This window comes from Sphaerodactylus townsendi, linkage group LG08 (genome assembly GCF_021028975.2).
Source record: "Sphaerodactylus townsendi isolate TG3544 linkage group LG08, MPM_Stown_v2.3, whole genome shotgun sequence".
Taxonomy (NCBI): domain Eukaryota; kingdom Metazoa; phylum Chordata; class Lepidosauria; order Squamata; family Sphaerodactylidae; genus Sphaerodactylus; species Sphaerodactylus townsendi.
In genome coordinates, this window is record NC_059432.1 from 34495002 (window position 1) to 34514274 (window position 19273).

A 19273-nucleotide genomic window follows, 5' to 3' on the forward strand; every position below is an offset into this window, starting at 1 on the left:
CACTCAAGAAATTCTATGGTCCACCATGATACTAGGAAAAGATTTTGTCATTTAAATAAAACGTAAGAACCTGAGCTGTTACCCACCAAGTAATTCTGCTTTTTGAATACAAGAAAACAGAATTTAGAATTTAGTATGAAATACTGACTTCTTTATTTTTAAGAAGAAATTTAATCAAAAACACTTCAGTAACTGGGGAATAATTTACTTATTTAAATTTAAGTAAACAGAGAAATCAGACAGTTTCTGATATCATTATATAATTGGCAGTTAACAAGTATGGGTGAGATTGTCTCTATCACCATAGTATTGTACAAACACCACTGCATCTAAAAAGCATGTTTATGAAATCTTCTATACAAGACAGAAGATGCTGTAAAAGAAGAACCACCTCATATAGTGCAACAATATAGTGAAGCTTACAGCCCCATTGTGGGGCAAGTCCCCCTCTGGAGGTGGTGTGGACTTAAGCTGAGAGAAACATCCTCCCCAGGGCAATTACCCCAGCAGAGGGGCAAATCCGCTGGTGCCCAGCTACTGCAGTGCCCTGCCACAGTGCCTGGCCTTGCAATGGTGCTCCCACACCGCCACCAGCTGTGTTGGCCTGGCAGGAGTCAGTTTGGGTGTGGGGCAAACCTTAGTCGACCTCCAGAGCCCAGTTGGCCCCCATGCACCAGGAGAGTCGCTGGCAGAAATATGCCACAATTTTATTTATTTATTTATTTATTTTATTAAACTTATAGGCCGCCTATCCCCGAAGGGCTCAAGGCGGCTTCCAACATGGCTGTTACATAGACAGCAATCAACAACATAAAATACTAAAATCATTAAAACCTAAGAACTAAGCAGCAGTTTACTACAGAACTATAGGTTAAGCAACCCAGTTCATAAATTAATTAAGACAGGCGCCCCGCCGAAGGCCATTAAAAGAAGAAAAAGGGGAGGGAGTAAGTAGGGCCTGGGATGGAATTTATAAGTAAGACAGGCCCAGCTTTAATAGAATGGAACGGCAGTCTCAGTTTTGATTTCAATTCCAGTGTCGATAGGGGGCAGTAGATCCACGGCCGGCCTCCCCGAAAGCCCGGTGGAAAAGCTCCGTCTTGCAGGCCCTGCGGAACTCATTAAGGTCCCGCAGGGCCCGCACAGCCGGAGGTAAGGCATTCCACCAGGCGGGGGGCCAGAGCCGTAAAGGCTCTGGCCCGGGTTGAGGCCAGCCGTATCATTGCAGGACCAGGGGTCACCAGTAGATCTGCCGTTGCCGAGCGCAGCGACCTATGTGGGACATAAGGGGATGTCGGTCCCGCAGGTATGTGGGCCCCATGCCGCGTAAGGCCTTAAAGGTTAAAACCAGCACCTTGAAAACGATCCGAACTCCACCGAAGCCAGTGCAGACGGCACAGCACAGGGTGATATGATCTGAATAACCACCACCTGTTAGAAGCCGTGCCGCTGCATTCTGGACCAGCTTCAGCTTCCGGATCAGTCGCAAGGGAAGGCCCGCGTAGAGCGAAGTTACAATAATCAAGCTCGAGGTGACCGTCGCATGGATCACAGTGGCCAGGTCGGACTTGGAGAGATAGGGAGCCAGCCGCCGTGCCTGGCGAAGGTGGAAAGAACGCATAACCTGGGTAACATGGGCCACCTGGTTCTCCATAGATAATGAAGAGTCCAGGCGGACCCCAGGCTGCGAAGCCAGAGATGTTGGGGCCAACATGACCCTCCAGATTTGGCGGCTGAAATTCCCTCGGTCTCTCCCCCCGGCCCAGCCAAAGGACCTCCGTCTTCGTTGGGTTAAGCTTTAACCTACTCTGTCTCAACCAACCAGCAACCGACTCCAGACAGTGCTGTAGAGCTGCAGGGGCGGAGGTCGCTCCCCCCTCCATCAACAGAATGAGCTGGGTGTCATCCGCATATTGGTGACAGCCCAAAACTCCGCACCAGCTGAGCGAGGGGCCGCATGTAGATGTTAAATAAGAGCGGGGAAAGCAAGGCCCCCTGAGGAACCCCACAATTAAGTGGGGCTCTGTGGGAGGCCTCATCCCCGCACCATACCTGCTGGCCCCGACCCTGGAGAAATGAGGTAATCCATTGAAGGACTGTGCCTCGCACTCCAGAGGCAGCCAGGTGGTGGATCAAAAGGTCGTGATCGACCACATCAAACGCTGCTGTAAGATCGAGCAATACCAGCAGCGCCGATCAGCCTCGGTCTAGCTGCATGCGGAGCATATCTGTGATGGCGATGAGAACGGTCTCCGTCCCATGCCCAGCACAGAAGCCGGACTGGAAGGGATCGAGTGCCGATGTGTCCTCCAGAAAGCCCTGAAGCTGCTCCAACACCACTCTCTCAATTACCTTCCCGAGGAACGACAAGTTCGAAACGGGACGGTAATTGGCCAGATCTCCAGGATCTAAGGATGGTCTTTTAAGAGTGGGCGGACCACTGCCTCCCTTCAACCCAATTCGAAACACTCCTTGCTCAAGGGAGCAGTTAACTATATTCAACAGGTGGGGTCGTAACTCCTCCCGGCAAGCTTTAATCAGCCAGGAGGGGCACGGATCCAGAGGACAGGTAGTAGGTCTAACAGCAGCTAGGGCCCTGTCAACATCGGACTCACAGAGTAGGGAAAACCGGTCCAGACTAGGACCTGAAGCCGGCGAGGGAGCCTCGAAGTTCTGTTACTGTATCAAGCGTGGTCGGAAGGTCCCGGCGGAGGGACGCGACTTTATCTACAAAAAAAGCTCTGAAATGCCTCACAGCCAATCGCCAATTGAGAATTTGTAGACCCCTCCACCAAAGAGGTGAGGGATCGGACAATCCGAAAAGTTGTGCTGGGCGGGAGCTAGCAGATGGAGGGAGGACGAAAATGGGCATCCTTCGCCCTCCGTGTCGCCAACTCATAGGCCTTCATAAACGTCCTATAAGTTGTTCGCGTCCTTCACACGGAGCTTCCTCCACACTCGCTCTAGCCGCCTGAGTTTCCGCTTCATTTGGCGCAGCTCCTCGGTATACCAAGGGGCCTGCCGTGAAGCGGGGACGCAGAGGGCGCTGGAGCACTCCTCGATGGCATCAGAGAGCCTGGAATTCCAGTCTGTCACCTGCTCATCGAGGGCTTGCCAGGGGGCTCAGGGTCCCGCAGAGCATTCAGGAACCTATCTGGTTCCATAAGTCTCAGCTGCAGACATAAATAAGTCCGTCGCCTAGACGGGATTGGCGCGGCAAATCCACCCGGACCCTCAGGGCAAAATGGTCGGACCACCGCACTCTGCTAACAGAGGATACGACCATATTCACTCCTGCCCCAAAAACCAGGTCTAAAGTGTGACCGGCCTCATGAGTGGCGCCAGTATGTAATAGGGAGAGTCCCAGCGTTGCCATGGATGACACCAGGTCCGCTGCCGCTGAGCACGAGGCGGTGTCCACATGGACGCTGAAATCCCCCAAGACAATAAGTCGGGGAATGCGCGAACGCCCACTCGGCCACCGCCTCCAGCAGCTGCGGTAGGCCGCCACCGGGTGCGCTAGGCGACCGGTACACCAGGAGAACGCCAACCTCTCCCCAGACAGCCACTCCAGTCCAGCACACTCGAACCTGGAGATTTGAGGGGCAGGGACTGCCCTGAAGGCGATGGTATCCCGGATGAACATCGCCACACCTCCCCCCCGGCCCTGTGTTCGAGGCTGGTGGACACAAGCAAAACCTGGGAGCGAGACTTCGCTCAAGGCGACCGCCTCGCCTTCTCGCACCCAGGTCTCGGTGATGCAGGCCAGGTCCACTGACTGCACCCCGAGGAAATCTCGGAGTGTCGTTGTTTTATTATTAATGGACCTGGCATTAATCAACACCAGGCTCGAAGTAGGGTATACCTGAGCCCCACTGCCCACATGCCTCGGGATAGGCCGGAGGCCAGAAGGGGGTCGAGCATGAATACATCTCCCCCCCTTCTCTCATATGGCCCCCTCCTACCGACATATCTACCCCGTCCCCAGACCACTGGGATCCCCTGGTACCCATATTCTGCCCCCTCGCTGCCACCTCCCATAGTTAAGCCTAGTATATACTGACAATAGCCTTGCAATAACACCTACTCTAATAGTCTAGCCTATACACAGATATATATTGCTTGCCTGCAGCATTCAACACCTTTGTTTCTGCTTCTAGGCAACCACTAGTTTAAGCAACTATAGCTAAGTTAACTAATAAATGGACTAAAAACTAGACTAAAAGCTAAAAAGCTAGGAAAGTGCTGGTGCTTCAGGTAATAAAATGAAGAGATGGATGAAGGCCGGATCACTCGCTGATTGCGATGACCTTCAAGTCCAAAGTTGTCAAAGTGTCTCCAGGGCCACAGGGTCGCTTAATGGACAAAGATATCCAGGTCCATTTCCAGGTCCATAAAAAATCCTGGTAGGTATGGCTTTTGATGTTCGCGCATCTGCACTCCAATGGCCAGCTGGAAGGCCAAATGGCTAGGGTGATGGATCACTGACTGGGTGTGGTTAGATGGTGGGGCCACAGGGCAAAAAAAGAATCCCACTGTCCCCGGCCTCTCCCTGTGATTCGCAGGGCAAAGTGGGAGGCCAGGAGGGCTGCTGCCACCAGTCTCCCTCTGATGATAGATGCAAGTTGGGTTAGTGGTCTCTCCAACACCACACTCCACACCTTCACCAACACTACAGGCTATGGTCCCTGCCACCCGACCTTCTTCTGAAAGAAGTATCATGCTCTAAGTCCTCCCTCGGCCACAGTGTATCGCCAGCTCCCCTTTATCACCTTAGTCTCCTCCAGTGACGCCACAGTGGTCAGGCAAGCCTGTCCTATCGTCCCTGACGATCCAGAAGGGGGAGGTCTCTCTAGGAAAAACGCAGGGGCTGGGGGTCTGCCACTTACCTCCCACCACTGTCTGAGACATCACACCCCTACAACATCCCCTTCTACAGCCTGCAGCGGATGCGCAGATGGAAAAAAAGACGCCAGGGTCCGACTGTAGAGACGGCAACAGCCGGAGACCAAAGCAAGAGACGCAAAGCATATATTAATATAACCTCCAAAGCACCGAAGTCATCCCAGAGACCCACGACTAGGCTGGTCTCTTCCAACAGGCTTCTGGCAAGAAGTTGTTAAGTGCCCCGCTCCCTATTGGCTGCGCGGGGTGCTTCGACACTCCACGCAGGTCTTCACTTGGAGGGGCAAGATGGGGTCTCTACCACCCGACCCCCGACATACTGTTGCCCCCCAAGCTGCTCTTGTCCTAAGCGAGTATTGCGCTCAGCTCCCTTTGATCGTGAAGTTCTTGGCTCGGCAGGGTCCAAGTTAGAAAATGGAGATGGCCCACCATCTAACCACCGACTCCCAATGATACTGCTGCCGGAGCGCTCCACCCCCAGTCACCAGTCCACCAAGCATGGGGGAAATAATATAATGAGGGGAGCGAAAGTCATTGCCAAAAAGAGGGCGAGGAACGCAGGGGAGGCAAGAAACATGAAGCTCAAAGGAAGCCGAGTACCTCATGCCGTCATCTCGTACTTCTCGTCCCGTTTTCGTGGTGTATCTCTATTCTTTCTATCAAAGAGTTTCAGGTGAGGTTTTTTTAAATTTTATTTTACTTCTCATGCTGTGGGAAAGCCCTTTGGAACGGGTGGAGCAGCGTCAAAATAGTGCTCTCCCCACCCACCCAGCAACTTTGGGTTGGTCCATGAATCTCATTACAGATTTACACCAATCCTAGTTTTTAGGTTAACAGAGAACTCTAACTGTAAGCTTTGCCTAAACAGCTACAAATTCACCTTCCTGCACTGCTTTATCTACCTAACCATTTGAAAATGCTGCAGGAAGTGCAGCCAACTTGCACCATATGGAAGAGATCCTTTGGCAATCAACATTTGCCAAAGTCAACATGTCAACCGTAAATCAGGGACACCACATAATTGAGATTGCTCAACAAAAGCCAATAAAATTTCCAGAAAGATTCTAATCTGTAGAAATCCATAGCGACAGTTGAGATATCCGTCTGCATAATTTGGATGATGGTAGAGGAAATGACCACACTGGTACTTCAGTATTCCTCTCCCACCACCACGCCCTCTGTTTATTAAGAGAGGAAAGATTGGGAAAATACAGGACATTGGAAAAAATAAACAAAAACACCCAACTGCACACATCAGACTTTCAGGTGACAGGATGTGAGGGCTAAAAATGAACTTCCCCAATCATCATCTTTGGTTCCAGTGACATTACATCACTTATACATTGCACAAATAGGACATCTACACTCAGACTTTAAGAATAAGATGAGGCCATGGAACTCGCAGGCTGTCAACTGAAGCATCTATCAACTGGCCTGCTAACCTTATCATTAAAAAGTCAGTTCTGTTTTTTTTTGAAGTGCTAGATTTCACTGATCGCTGTGTTACCTGAAGCCACTAATCCAACACAAAAGAGATTTTGAACTGTGGTGAGAAAATTACATAGCCAAACCATCAAGCGTGCAGAACCTTTACAATCAACACAAGGGCAGCAAAGAAATTACAAGACACAAACAAGAAACAGATAAATGCTACTGATAAATGCTATGTATATTGACACACATCACATGCACCCATTGCCTGGCTGGTGCATGGTATGTTAGCTGATCTTGATGTTTAAAGATATTTTCCTCTGAGTGATTGACAGCTGAAGCCAGCATAGTTACAGAGAAGATTTACAGGGCACATTCTCAACCAAGTTATGCCCTTCTAACTCCACTGCCTTCAACAGACTTAGAAAAATGTAATTTTGCTTAAGATTGCACTGTGTGTGTGTTTTAAACTGCATTCTAAGGAACTCTGTCCAGAACTGTTCAGGCTTATTTTCACTTCTGAGGAATTTCCTTGTTTTAAGTGTTCAATGCTGAGGATTTAACATCAGTACAAAGGAGGTGACCTTGTCAGAAGTACAAGAATTCCACCCTTCTTGCAAGTACAAGGCCTGTGTAGTACATAGCATATGCCCAATAACAGAGCAGTCACCAGCGTTGTCTGTCTGGTAAGGAAGACTTTCTGTAATTTCTATAATTTCTGAAAAAAAATGATAGTATACTACTTGACTGTGCACACTTGAGCATTCAGCATTTAAAGTACAGCAGACAGCAAAATTAAACAAGGCAACCCAAGGACGTTCCCAGAGGGTTAGACTGGGAAATCGGGTTTCCTCAGTTCTTACTCTAAATATGGGAACGCCACAGGGCTGTGTGTTGAGTCCTTTATTGTTCTCCCTTTATACATATGATTGTACTCCTGTCTATCATAGTAACACCATTATCAAATTCGCCAATGACACAACGGTGGTGGGGCTCATCTCTGGAGGGGATGAGTCTGCCTATCGGACTGCTCTCATGGTGCAGGGAAAATAACCTGGCTACCGACTGCTCTCATGGTGCAGGGAAAATAACCTGGTTCTTAATACTAACAAGACAAAGGAGCTTATAGTGGACTATAGAAGGAATAGTTCAGAAATTCAGCCCTTGACTATAAATGGAGATCAAGTAGAGCGGGTGGCTAGTTTTAAATTTCTGGGCGTTATGATTAAAGAGGACTTAACCTGGGGCATACAGACTGCCGCGGTGGTTAAGAAGGCCCAGCAAAGACTGTACTACCTGAGACTTTTAAGGAAGCAACAACTGGATGGAAAACTCCTGGTGTCCTTTTACCGCTGTGCTATAGAGAGTGTCTTAACCTACTGCATCTGTGTATGGTTCTCCAGTTGCACAGTGGCAGATAGGAAGGCGCTCCAAAGGGTGATCACTACTGCACAAAGGATTATCGGCTGCCCTCTCTCCTCCTTGGAAGAACTCTATAATTCCCGAAGCCTAAAAAAAGCCCAAAATATTCTGAGGGACCCGTCTCATCCAGCACACTCTCTTTTTGAATTGCTACCATCTGGTAGGCTATACAGGACTATCAAATCTAGGACAAAGAGGCTTAGAGACAGCTTCTACTCTAGAGTTGTGGCTATGCTAAACTCCGTGGCTTCGTGTTGATGTGTTTGGGGCTGTGTAGGGATGGGTGCAGGAAGGGGAAAGTGAGGATGGGGTATGAGTCTGAAATTGTATGAGTATGATGTATTGTATGAAATTGTATGAGTATGATGTATGAGTCTGAAATTGTGTGCATCGAGGAATGCTGCTGTAAATTTCGTTGTGCGTGCACAATGACAATAAAATGCTTATGCTTATAGGAAGCATCAGCTTTGCAGTCTACTATTGCTTTAAATTCCCCAAAAAAGCAAAAAGATTGAACAGAGTTAAAATACCAAATCTCTAATAGTGCCAGTATAAACAACACAAAAATACCATAACATTTATAAAATAATTGCTCAAAACTTCTAAACAGGAAAATGCAATAGTAGAATGGGAGACCAGGTTACATTTTGGCACTGAATCTTAATCAGTGATTAGCTGTTTATTAATAATTCCAAAATTAAAATTTCAACTAAATTTATATCTAATGTTTAGGAATTATTTACAGGGATCTTTCAAAACATGTTACACGTATATTACTGTCCACAGGGCAATCCAGAAATTAGCATACTGCAACTATTGATGGAGAGCCAGCAGGTGTAATGATATCTGGAGACCCGTGTTTGAATTCCAACTCCACATGAAGCCTACGGGCCAGTCACAGTTCTCTCAAAACTCTCTCAGCCCACACAGAAGCAGGCAATGGCAAACCACCTCTGAACATCTCTTGCCTCAAACACCCCACCAGGGGTCACCATAAGTCATCTGTGACTTGACAGCACTTTCCACCACCAACTATTGATTTCTCATTACAATAGTAACACAGAAGACCAAGAGCACCTTGAAGACTAACAACACTTAACCCAGCATGAGCTTCCTTGAGGCAGAGATTACTTCTTTAGATCCCTGTTCGTAACCTCAGACAAAGCGATCTCTGATTCACAGAAGTTCATGCTCGAATAAATGTTGCTAAGTCTTTTAAGGTGCCACAATATTTCTCTTTTGTTTTGTTGCAACAGATTAATACACCTGTTTTTCCAGAATTATCATTACAACCATATCTATCTTGTAGACTGTCAAGGACTTATTAGCAATGACCTAGAAAAAAAATATAAACACCGCAATGAAGCAAATCATAGGAAACATCAGCCTTCATTATTTTTCCCATTTCTATTTCCAGTTGCACGTGCATACACACACACAGATTCGGTTTTAGGAAAGCTGTATTTTTTTTAAAAAAAACCCTCCCCCCACACATAAAGTGTAATGTTAAAAGTTCATACAAAAAGCCACCAAATCTTCAGTTACTTAGGACAGGAAGTCAAGTTCATCCCTTTCTAGAAGAGCCTCTAGAATCTTATCCTGAAACCACAAATGTTTAACAACTTTTATGATACAAAGGCCAGAGGCATATCTACTATGTGATCTACAGCTGCAAACTGAAGAAGAAAAAGAAGAAGAAAAGATTTATATCCCCCCTTCCTCTCCTGTAAGGGAGAAAGGGGCTTACAAACTCCTTTCCCTTCCCCCCTCACAACAAACACCCTGTGAGCCACAAAGGGTTTAGTCATCAAAGATTGTTTCAAACTGTGATGCTGCCAATTATCCAAAAATTACATTGCTAAATTTATTTACAGCCCAGGCATTATGGTAAGCTACCTAGCACTAGGTCCAAGCAAACAGAAGGTATCTAAAAGATTACAAAGATCAGATAACCTGACATATGTCAGCAACTGAACTATCTAGGGGAAGGTTCATTTATGGATAATGCAAGAGTACCTTTAACACAGTTTCCAAGCACATATCATTCTAAACTGGACAGGTCCAAATGGCTATCCAGAATTATTATACAGTAAGAGCTGCCTGCATTTCAATAGGAACAGTTAAGAATACAAAGTCAGTTTTGGACAGGGGACTCTAATTCACTTCAGTGCACAGATAACCAGAAATTGCTGGACCTGGAATCAATTAATGCGGACTTCAAGGGGGAGATCTTGCTCATACAGCACAGGAAGAATTTTGGCCTGCTGAAGAATTCTTTGAAGTCAGTTTCACTGAAGCATCTCTCCTGCAGAGCCACAGTTTTGTTTATTTATATATCCGTTTGGAGCATAGCCCATGTGTTTATACGGGCATGGTACAGAAAAACAAGGCTGTATGTTACTTAAAATTTGAATTGCTTCATATAAAAGGGGGGAAATGCACTAGTGATTGCACTGCAATTAACTATTACATAACATTATCTCCAACGCAGTTGCAAGCGAACTCCTACACAACCCAAACTGGGACTTCATAAACCACACCTGAGAAGCAGCACATGCCTCTGAGGAGCGTGGAGGATAAAGTTGCTTCAATATGCTTAGGATACTATTTACCAATTTGGCAAACAGTCGATAATTGCTGCTTCACACACTCAGGATACTGCTTGATTTCTTAACCTCTGACAACTTTCAGCAGCATACAAGAACCAAGCCCAGTACTATGTGACAGAATGATAATTCTGTTTGTGATCAATGATGGCTCACACCACTGATATATAGATATGAGTCAACCAAGCCCTACACCAGTGATGGCGAACCTTTTTGAGACTGAGTGCCCAAATTGCAACCCAAACCCCACTTATTTATCATAAAGTACCAACCCGGCAATTTAACCTGAATGCTTCGTGAGTTGACCTTTTAGTAAACGGTCACCGACTGTGTATAAGTGCACTTCTCAGTTTGTATTATTATGTGCTGGTCTTTGACTGCAATAAAGAATTTGAATTTGAACCTGAATGCTGAGGTTTTAGTTTAGAAAAAAATGGTTGGCTCCCTCTTCCTCCGCCCCACCCGCTTGAGCAGGGGTCAGCCTGCTCTAGCCTCCAGCAAGTCCCACGCGCATTGCTCTGTGCCTCTCTAGCATCTCTGCCTCCTCTGTGCGCCCCCCCCCCCAGGCAGCAGCCACCCGGAGCACAGGTACCAGGTCCGCCAGCTGAGTCCTCCCTGCTCACCGCGGTGCACGCACATTGTGCTCAGTGGCCCAGGTCAGTCTAGATGTGTGTGGGGTGTGTGTGATTTTCCGCCCCCCACATGATGAACTCTGTGTGCATGTGCTCACAGAGAGGGCTCTGAGTGCCACCTCTGGCACCCATGCCATAGGTTCGCCATCACTGCCCTACACGATTCCCACTATAATTAAACATGGTCTTTTTTCCCCCAAATGTATTCTTAGATGAGGAATTATGTGATTAGTCTTATAACCCATTGCTTCCCAAGGGCCTGGACCAGATAACACATCAGTTATTCCTCCCAATTTCCCTGTTCATTACTGGCCATCCAACTGTGCCATCCTAAACAGTGTTACCTCCTTTTAAGTCCTTTGAACCCCTGAGCTTAGAAGGAAGTACCGTATATACTTGCGTATAAGTCGACCCACATATAAGTTGAGGCACCTAATTTTACCACAAAAAACTGGGGAAACTTATTGACTCACGTATAAGTCGAGGGTGGGAAATGCAGAAAGTACTGGTAAATTTCAAAAATAAAAAGATACCAATAAAATTACATTCATTGAGGTATCAGTAGGTTAAATGTTTTTGAATATTTATTTCAAAGAAAAACAGTAAACTGGCTCTGTAAGTGGAAAAGAGGGTCAACAAAAACAATATGGTCTCAACAATAACTTTAAAAGCTCAACCAGCAACCAAGCTAAAACAGAAGAGTTAAAATCCTTCAAAACTGGATTTTTGGTCAGGGGAGGAATGTTTATGTTAGCAGTACCAACATTTCAGAGTATATTTAGGAGACCCTCCTGATGATAGCATCCAGGTTTGGTGAAGTTTGGTTCAAGGGGTCCAAAGTTAAGGACCCTCAAAATGTAGCCCCATCTACTATTAGCTCTCATTGGAAACAATGGGGGATGGGGGCACCTCCTTTGGGGGTCCACAACCTTGGGACCCCCTGAATCAAACTTTACCAAACTTGGGTGGTATCATCAGGAGAGTCCCTTGAAAAATCCCTGAAATTTTGGTGCTGCTAGCCTAAAAACTGCACCCCCTGGCGGCCGACAAAGTAAAAACCCTAAAATATTTTTTTAAATACACCTGACTCGCATATAAGTCAAGGGGGGCTTCTTCAGCACACAAAATGTGCTGAAAATTGACTTATATGCAAGTATATATGGTAACTCTGCTTAGTACAGAACTACAAATCAGCTTGAATAAAAGCAGGTCACATGCGATTTCTGAAAGATGCCCAGACTAAAGTAAGTCTCTAGGGAAGGAGAATTACAAAACCGGGGAAAGAATGAAGACAGATTTGGCATTCAGATGCAATAACTGAGCCACTGATTTTGGTTGATTGCAAAAATCATGGTTGAACAAACTGATGGAAGTATGCTGGACACAATAGACTTTATGGATTAACTCCAGAACCTTGAATTGAATTTTGTACACTGATTTTGTTCACTAATTCTTCTCTCTAGGGCAGTGGTTCTCAACCTGCAGGTCGCGACCACTTTGGGGGTTGAATGACCCTTTCACAGGGGTCGCCTAAGACTCTCTGCATCAGTGTTCTCCATCTGTAAAATGGATAAATGTTAGGCTTGGGGGTCACCACAACATGAAGAACTGTATTAAAAGGTCATGGCATTAGAAAGGTTGAGGACCACTGCTCTCTGGAGATGCAAAATTTCTAGGCAGCTTATAAAATTGAGCATAAATAAATAAATAAGCACCACCTTCCTGAGTGAGAGATATATTTTTTAAAAAAGCAATAGAAAAAAACAACCAAGTTTTGTCTTTTGTGTGCTGAACAGCAGCTCCAAAACTGTAACTAATTCAGATTGATCTTCCCTTAGATATTTATTAAATACTCACACCCAGTGACTTGTGAGTTCTGCCTTTCAGTTTCCAGAAAGGTCTACGAGAAGTGTTTGCTGTGACTGGCAAGGTACAGTCAGCAAGAAATGAATCCACATACTACAATTCCCAAAACAGCCTTAGAGGAAAAGGTTCAAGTCCAGCACTCCATGCTTGAATAAATATGGCCCATTTGATAATTAAGAACTTGGTTTCCGGACCTGCTTTACTAGTGTACAAAGCCAAAACAAAATTATTAAGATTAAGTCTTAAGATTAGAATTCTTGTTTTTCAACAAATCCTTTGCATAGTCTCAAGAAGTACCTGTGAATCCCTTCTTCAACAGTACAGTGGCTGTATAGTTTTTGCAGGGAAACATAGTTATTTAATATATGTTTTCACATTAAAATACAACTAAGGTGCAATGCAAAGTTACTACCAAACCTATTTAAATTGTAGATGTTTAGTGCTGGGATGGTCAAGTTGGTAATGAACAGCCACCTAGTGTGGGAGGTGATCTTATGAATACCAATGGGATTGACTCTGCATTACAGCAAAAAAAAGTTGTAATGAAAACGCAGAACAGATTTCCAATAAACATCTCTGGGCCCAGATAGACTGCTCTGAGACTGGAGTGACAGTCCCCTGAGTGGAATGACAATCTACTCATAGCAAGCACAGCTGTGAATCATGAAACTTAATAATTAAAGTGCAATATAGTACAACATATAATACTACACAACTTATAAGTTCTCAATGTACAATATCCAACACAACGTCAGAGAATCTCTACATGAGTACACTGGGAACAATTCCATAAAGAACGCTCAAGCCAATGTCCGGGATAAACTCAGTGTCCAAGGTCCCAAGCAGTTATTCTAAAGCTGTAGTCCTGAGATTCTTTGGCTACAGTGGAGAAGAAGGAACGTGTTCAGCGGTAGATTCACATTTTTGTTGCTACTTCATCAGCAAAATATTTCTTTGAGCTTGTAGCAATGTATCTTAAACCAGAAGCACTCTCTCTCTCTCTCGTATCAGTGTCAAAGCAAAGTTAGAAATGTTCTCCAGGAATCTGCAGAACAGGAGGATTGGCAAGGATCCAGGTAGAATGAGACTCCTCCTACCTCACAAGCCCCCCCCCCCCGCCCGGACTGTTCTATTTATTGTGAAAGCACAGAAAAAACAAATACCTTCTCTAGCAAAGTGTATAGGTGTTTATGAGACTTAACGGATGACTTCAAAAAGAATTCTAAATGTGAAACCGATCCTAATTAATTTGTTTATGATTTGGGTAAACATATGTAACCCACCTCAGAGATCCCAAAGTCAAATTTGTAAAGCCAACAATAAGGGTACGTACACTGATATCCTTGAGCTTCTTCAACATGCCTTGGCATGAGCTGGAATTACTTCAGAGGTCTTTGTTTCCACACATTCTGACTGCCATGCCCTTATTAGAATTATGATGCATGTGTACGGTTTGGCATCATAACTTGGCTAATTTGTTTCTTGCAATAAAAAGTTGTGGCAATTTTGTGCCACGCAGGGAATGTATGATCAGAGAAGAACAATGACAGTTTCAAGGCTTGCAATACCCTGACTTAACTGGGATCTTTCAGGAACACGCTGCCTTCATACAGTCAGCTCATGCACCTTGCAAGGAGACATTTTTAACATGCATAATGAGCAAGCTTCTTCAGAGGCTCATGTTGACTGTCATGTCAAACCGGAAAGATGGAATTGTTTATCACTGCACATCTTCCTTATTTCATTTTTATGCATATCTTTGTTTTATTCCTCAACAGGTAGAAAACAGCAGAGGTGTACAAATAATGACAGAAAGGATGTTCCTATACAGCACAGTCCCCATTCCAAGTTCATGGATCTTGGAATCTCTTTGATATTATTCCTTCTTAGTCTTTTTTTTAAAGGATGTAATGGTTTAAATGCTTATTTCCTTATTTTAAAAGGACTGTGTGAAATCAAAATGCTTTCAAATTATTTATGTAAACCCATAATTATTTATGATTCCCATGAGCTCTGCCAATGGCCATGCTGGCAGCGGCTGATGGGAATTGTAGTCCATGGACATCTGGAAGGTCATAGGCTAGAGACACCTGGTGTAAACCAAATAATTATTTAAAAAATAAACTCCTGATATTCAAATGCAGACTGGGATTAACAATATCAACAAAGACGCATGGATCAAGTCTCCTCACATCCATTTCACACGAACTACTAGCAATGCCATCCTAGGTAAAGTTACACTCTTGTAAGTGCACTAAAGTCAGTGGGTTTAGAAAGGTATCACTCTGTTTAGAATGACATTGTATATACACCAGGATGGTACAGTGGTTAAGAGTGGTACTCTCTAATCTAGAGAGCCACATTTGACTCCCCACTCCTCCCCATGAGCAGCAGACTCCAATCTAGTGAACTGGATGTGTTTTCCTGCTCCAACATATAAAGCCTGCTGGGTGACTTTGGGCTAGACACAGTTCTTCAGAACTCTGTGAGCCCCATCTATCTCACAAGGTGCTTGTTGAGGGACAGGAAGGGAACGGGTTTGTAAGCCACTTAGAGATTCCTCACAGAGGAGAAAGGCGGAGTATAAATCCAAACACTTCTCTTTTCTTAGGATGTGCATAAGTGTGGTTCCTCCTTTGTTCTTATAAAGAATTCACAGAATCATATAGATTCAGTTCAATTTATTTGTACATTGGTGCTTTACACACAGCATAAATAAAACATTTTCAGAATGTTTTAAAAAGTGTTTTGGGAAAGTACTTTGCCAACTCAGTTCCCCCAAAATGTCTTCCAGTCTGGGTGAATCAACAGCAGATAGGGTTCCAAGGCCAGACCAGTGGAAGCTTTGGGGGGGTAGGACATCACTGTGTAACTTCTGGGTACAACCAGCAAATGGCAATGGATATCTCTAAGAATGTTCAGAAACACTATGATAAAACCACAGAATTTCTGGTGATTCATAGAGCTACCCATTGTCACTTCCAGGTTGTATCCAGAAGTGACAAAATAGTACAGAGGTCAGTCATGCGTTTTTGTCTTCTGCCATTGCTCAGAGGCAGCATGGTGCAGTGGTTAAGAGCAGGTTGACTCCAATCTGAAGAACAGAGTATGATTTCTCACTACTCCACATAAGTGACAGACTTTTATCTGGTGAAATGGATTTGTTTCCCCGCTCCCACACATGAAGCCTGCTGGGTGAACTTGGGCCAGTAACAGTTCTGTCAGGACTCTCTCAGCCCCACCTACCTCACAATATCTATTGGGGTGAGAAGAAGGGAAAGAGTTTGTAAGCTGCACTGAGACACCTTACAGTTGAGAAAAGCAGGACATAACTCCAAACTCATCTACTTCTATTTACAATACTACCAGCAATTTTGACAAAACAAGCAAAAGTTCTCCCTTCAGCTTTGATATCTGATAATAGGTTTTAAGACTACATGTTGAGCCAGCAGAAGTTGCATGACAGCTCTCTACATAACTACTGGTTTTGTTAGAAATAGTATACCTTAAAAAAAAACCTAAATCTTACAAAAGGAATAAGCTATTAACTGCAGGCAAGCAACAATGTAATCCAGTTAATAAGACAAATTATATTCTATTTTTACTACTACCAAAGAACTGACAGAGCAACAAAAAAAATGCTCCCAACACATAGCTACCAGCATCACAACAAATAAAAGACTATTTTTGCAACTGAATGTACCTGCAGGATTGTAAACCCAACCTTACTCCACCTATTTCACAATTATCTCCACCTTTCAAAATCCTGCCTTCTCAGTTTACAACCTGAAAGATGCTTAATAATGTATATATCTAATTCAGCTCAATGGGATTTACTGCTGAATAAACAAGTTGAAGTCTACCTTGGACAATTCCGTCAAAGCTCACAAAAAGGTTGCATGAGGTGCTTCTGTAAGGCAGGCCTTGCTTCTGACATCAATGCAATTAAAGCCCACTAATTTCACAATTAAGTCTTGCATCACAAATCATGCGTGCAATTCTGCTGCCACGATAATTAATGGCAAAACATGCACCTTTAACACCCGCAGTCTGAATCTTTAAGTTGGTAGTCATAATAAATACAGGATTTTGAACGGAGGACCTGTACAGCATATAGGCACTTCAAAGTGAATGTGCAATTCCCAGCTCTGGTGTATAAACCAGTGTATCCTCTCTTAACTATAGACTTGTGAGCCCTTCGAAACTTTCATATTGGCTTAATTTTATCATGCACAGCTTCAATACTTAGTAATAAACATAATAAAAATACACTCTATGTATTTTCCCCCCATGGGCATGCATGCCAGAAGCATTAGCTAACTCAGCACTTTGTCCAGAAAGGTTGCCAAACAAATTAAGTTAGGATCAAGAAGTACATCTTATTATTACAATTATTTCAGAGACACTGTACATGCTCACAAAACTTATTAAATGCTATGCATTTCTGACTACATCATGCTGTCAGGGTAAGCTGGTTTGTGCTGATCAGATGGACAATACTATCTTTTGAACTTGTTCAGATGAAATAGAAGTTAAATTCAGGTTTCACAGATAAACTGAGATATGGGAGATACTCACAACTGCCTTCTATTCAAAAGCACATGTTAACCAATTTGAGATCAGATGCTGCATCAAACTCTCTCAATTCCACAGACAATCTTGCAAATTTGATTAAAGAAAGCGAGAGAAGGAAGGAAAGACACTGTACTACTAGATTAAAACAGATTAAAACAAGATTAAAACAATCTTCAATTTAGCTGCCAATGCCATTTACTTACAGTGTTTCTCATCAATTATGAGTTTCATTTTGAGTTTTGAAAAGACCCCAAAGCAGGTTTCTTTGGCAGAGGCAACCCCAGCCTGGACGACTTTCACATTCCCAACAGCCGCTCTCTGCTTTTAACAAGGTCACATTTATGTAGGCCATAAAATTGAGAAATCTCTCATTTTCGCCTCCTGCATCCAGCGGTGCAGAAACCAAGACAAACCCACTCCCTCCCAGCCTCCTCATTGGCCAACGGCGGGACCAGCCTACGTGGTATCAGTGGGTGTGATCCCAGATGGAGAGCCCTGATTGGCTGACCCGGGACAATATTTAATGAACCGATTGTCGTGCGGTGGAGCATTTAGGGCGGTCGTGCACCGCCAAATCGGTGGAGGAGCGAAGGAGGGTCCTTTCAGGCTCGGAGCAAAATATGGAGGAATGGTCAATCGCTTTCCTTAGTGGGCAAATCTCTATCAATGAAATCTTCAAGATGCTCTCGGGTTTTGCTTCATTCTTTCTATTGCGTTCTCTCTTATAATTAAGGGATCTTGTCATCTAGTTTAGCAACGAAGCCATGGCCGCTCAAGACCCGGGTCCTAAATAGGAGCGTGGTGGCTTAAGCGGCCATGGCTAAACTAGATTACCTGCATCCCCGCCTCATGCACAAGGCGGTTTCTACCCCCTACCCCCTTGCCACTAAGAGGGAGCCGGGACATGGCTTCCATGGGAGCAGCAAAAGAGCAGCGCAATTTCCTAGCATAGCCGCTCCAGTCTTTCGGCATGCCTGTAATGCAACGCCACGGCACACCACCACCACCACCACCACCCTCCCCCAAGGGCGACCCTCTGCATTCCTCACTTACGCGGCCTGTTTTTCCTGCCCGAATCCATTCTCCGGCGCGTCCTGCATTTCTTAGCTGGGGAGCCGTGGCTGGGCAGGGGCAGCTCCTGGCGGAAGAGCAGCGGGAGGGAGGCTGAGTCTCCATTGCTGGGCGGCGAATGGAAGCCGTTGTGCAGCAGCCCGTTGTGCAAGGAGCAGGCGGGGATGGCGGCGGCAGCGGCGGCGTCCCCCGGCGAGGAAACGCCGGGCTGGCCTCGGAGCCTTTCCCCCATGGCGGCGGCAAGGAGGCGGACGCAGCAGGCCCTTTGTCCTCTTCCCCCGCCGCGCGCCAACGAGCCGGGCAGGCGAGGCGGAGACTCACCGCTCGCCGCTCATGGTGCCCCCCTTGGCGGCTCCCTTTTTGCGCCTGGGATGCGCCTCCGCCCTCCACTGGAGGCAGCGCCGGCGCAGGCGTCCTCCCCGCCGCAGGAGGAGGGAAAGGGGCGGCGGTTCCGGCCTTCCTTCCCTCCTGAAACTGGGGCGACGGTCCCCTGAGGCGGCGGCCTCTTCTCCTGAGCGCGTTGGCGTCTGTCACACGGGCGACCCAAACCAGTCTCTCTAACACCCTCTCGCCTTCTGTCATGATCCTGCCCAGTGATATTAAGGGATCAGGTCACACGAGGCGGGGCAAGTGTTTGGAAAAATAGGTGGTAATGGTCGAGGCGCATCTACACTCCACTATATCCCATAGGACGATTTCAAGAAAATCACATTTTGTCACTGTTATCATTCACACATAAAGCTGCCTTTTACTGATGCAGACAAT

General features: G+C 45.5%; 1 protein-coding gene across 2 annotated transcripts in view; it reads right to left on the reverse strand.

The window, feature by feature from the left end:
• The window catches only part of PANK1 (pantothenate kinase 1), a 44232-nt gene extending 25195 nt beyond the window's left edge, over nt 1-19037 (reverse strand). The window contains exon 1 of one of the 2 annotated variants that reach the window (XM_048506255.1): nt 18491-19037. In XM_048506255.1, the coding sequence (XP_048362212.1) occupies nt 18491-18740 (250 nt within the window). In that variant the 5' untranslated portion in view covers nt 18741-19037. Of the gene's footprint in view, nt 1-17640; nt 17794-18490 lie in introns of those variants that run through there. The other variant, XM_048506256.1, reaches the window with a different exon arrangement.
• Between the last annotated feature and the right edge of the window lie 236 nt (nt 19038-19273).